This window comes from Etheostoma spectabile, chromosome 7 (assembly GCF_008692095.1).
Source record: "Etheostoma spectabile isolate EspeVRDwgs_2016 chromosome 7, UIUC_Espe_1.0, whole genome shotgun sequence".
NCBI lineage: Eukaryota > Metazoa > Chordata > Actinopteri > Perciformes > Percidae > Etheostoma > Etheostoma spectabile.
In genome coordinates, this window is record NC_045739.1 from 21,526,838 (window position 1) to 21,529,593 (window position 2,756).

At 39.2% G+C, this 2,756-nt stretch overlaps 1 protein-coding gene across 1 annotated transcript in view; it reads left to right on the forward strand.

The window, feature by feature from the left end:
- LOC116692304 (troponin C, skeletal muscle) overlaps positions 1-2,644 on the forward strand; it is a 5,867-nt gene extending 3,223 nt beyond the window's left edge. Inside the window, exons 4-6 of the mRNA XM_032520481.1 lie at positions 32-146; positions 844-980; positions 2,403-2,644. Coding sequence (XP_032376372.1) covers positions 32-146; positions 844-980; positions 2,403-2,434 — 284 coding nt within the window. The 3' untranslated portion in view covers positions 2,435-2,644. The remainder of the gene's footprint in view (positions 1-31; positions 147-843; positions 981-2,402) is intronic.
- Positions 2,645-2,756: the final 112 nt, after the last annotated feature.

Consider the following 2,756-nt stretch of genomic DNA (forward strand, 5'->3'; position numbering starts at 1 on the left):
GCTTTTGGCTTTGTCCCCCCCCCCCCTTCAGGCAGCGGTACTATCGACTTCGAGGAGTTCTTGGTCATGATGGTGCAACAGTTAAAGGAAGACTCGGCCGGGAGGAGTGAAGAAGAGCTTTCAGAATGCTTCCGCATTTTTGACAAGTATGACACACAATACTAAAAAGGCAAATAACAACAACCACCCCAAGTTACTGCATTCAGAATCTCATGTTGTGCTGTGGCTAAATAGAAAACCCTATAAATTAGAATAGTTTAGAATTAGGCAACATTTATATGGCCTGAAGAACCATTAAATACACACTAAGCGCATCAACACAGCAACTTTATTTATCTTATCTATATCTTATGTGGTACTACACCTATAATCTGTATTTCCAATGCATCGAATGACCTACTATTCATCCAAATCAGCTACATTTGGTTATAGTAACAAGCAAAAAAACAAAAAAGTATCCATTGCAACCTTCCACTTAAGGAATTTCTCCTTTGCCGCCATAAATTCTGCCGGGTCACAAACTTTCACTAAGCAAGCACATTTAAAGATTGCTTATCCAAAAATGTTTGTTTATGTTATGCATGTATTTAAAAAAGAAATAAATTTAAAAAATAAGTTATATCTGGCTTTTGTAAGCCCTAAACTATCGGTCTCAAAAATCAAGTTTTGTTGGACTCTAGTTTAGCCTCGAGCCACAGTTATGACTGTATGAAGGTTTTGCTGAAAACTGGGCTGAGACTCTTCAAAGAATACATACACTTTATGTTTGTGTGGTGATGTAAGCGAGCAGGAAGGCAAGAGATTAGCTTTCACGCTATGAATTACAATTTATTTTATCCTCAGGAACGGAGATGGTTTCATCGACCGGGAGGAGTTTGGAGAAATCCTCCATCTCACTGGAGAACCAGTGGTAGAGGAAGATATTGATGAGATGTTCGGTGAAGGAGACAGCAACAAAGATGGAAGGATTGATTTTGACGGTGAGATCAAGTTACAAACAGAGCAAGACGAGTTTCTTCATTTCTGTGGACTACACAGTGTCTTCCATAGTGTTTGTTAGATTATCAGAATGAGAGAAAAACACATGGGACTTCCAGATTCACAAACAAGCAATTTTGGTGCTTTAGCTTGACTAGAGGAAAGGGTTGAAATTATTTCTGTCCATTCAATATGAAGCTGGCGGCAGCTGTTAGCTTAGCTTAGCATAAAGACTGGAAATGGAGGGAAACAGCTAGCTTGGCTCTATCCGTATTAAACCCAAAGAATCAAAACAATTCTTTGTTGTAACTCACCTGGAGTCTCCATCCGCAACCTCACGGAGACTCCAGGAATTTATTCTGCCTGGTCAAGAAATAGTCCGGCACCCAGTAAACCCACAATAAAACAGGGAAGTTTTTACACACTTTTTACACTTCAGCTTTTGTACGGCTTAAACAAACAAGACGTAACGTGTCAATTGGTGAACTTTAGAGGCTCTGGAAGGCAGGATTTGTGAACTTTGGACAGAGCCAGGCTAGCTGTTTTCAGTTTTTATGCTAATCTAAAATAACCACCTTCTGGTGATACGGTCAGACATAAGAGTGGTATCAAGCTCTCTCTCTCTTTCTCTCTCTCTCTCTTTTAAAAAAAAAGAAAATTACCTTAAAAAGTGACAACAAAAAATAACATTCACATACAGTACACACCCTGCAGTGGTGTCAATCTCTCATCTTCTCATCTAACTCTTTGTAAAAAAAAAATAGAAGCAAGTTAGCATGCAGAAGTATTCCTTTATATAAAGTCCCTGAAAGTGAAATGTTTTTGGTTGACTAAAGATATTGAATATTAACAGCCTACAATGTGTCACTTAGAGTAATCAGAGGTATGTTAAGTCTTATTGTAAAGCCAAATCTCAGTTTTTCCTGATATTTAGATTAACCTAAATCTTGATATTATCTCCTGACTCTCTGTGCTGCTAAGAGGCAGAATGATTATGTGAATTTTCCCTTTCGTTAACCTCAAAAACAATACAAGTTTCCTCATGAAATGTGGATTTGAAGCGGTCAAAGCTTTGTACCGTCACAATTCGGCACTCATGGATAGGTTCCTCATGTTTACAAATACATATGAGGCATTTTAAACTATGGATGAAAATTACACTTAAGTGTGTGTGCGCATAAATAGAGCAGATATAGAAATATTAGCCCTTCTTTGAAAATTATGACATGAAAGAATTGCTCATCACATACCAATATATATAATATATGATAATATATAACAATTACGTTCTCCATGATTTGAATTGAACCAAAAACCTCAAATACACGTTTTGTCCACACACTGTGCAGTTATTCATCGTTCAGTCTTATGAATCGGTGGTGGGTGAGTTGATTGGCGGACTGAGCCCCTCTTTTTCTCTCCAGAGTTTCTGAAGATGATGGAAAACGTCCAGTAATGAGGCCGGCTCTACGTTCCTTGGTGACCCTTCCTCAGAGAGAAAACAAAGCATGCCATGTGATGGCAATGGGCTCAGAGCCAACTCTAAATGCTATAAACCCTGTGCAGTTATGAACGTGAAGTTGTTCCTGAGACGTCAAAATGGATACAATTGAAATACATTCGCCCCCGCCCTTATTCTCCTTCTAATATGAAACCCAGGGGCTCGGCGAGGAATTCTATAAATATCCATGCAAACCTTTTAAGACGAAGGACCCGTCCCCTGGCCACCTCCTTGAGCCGGCCACCCAGCTGTCTCCTTTGCAGCTGCTGTCTCTCCA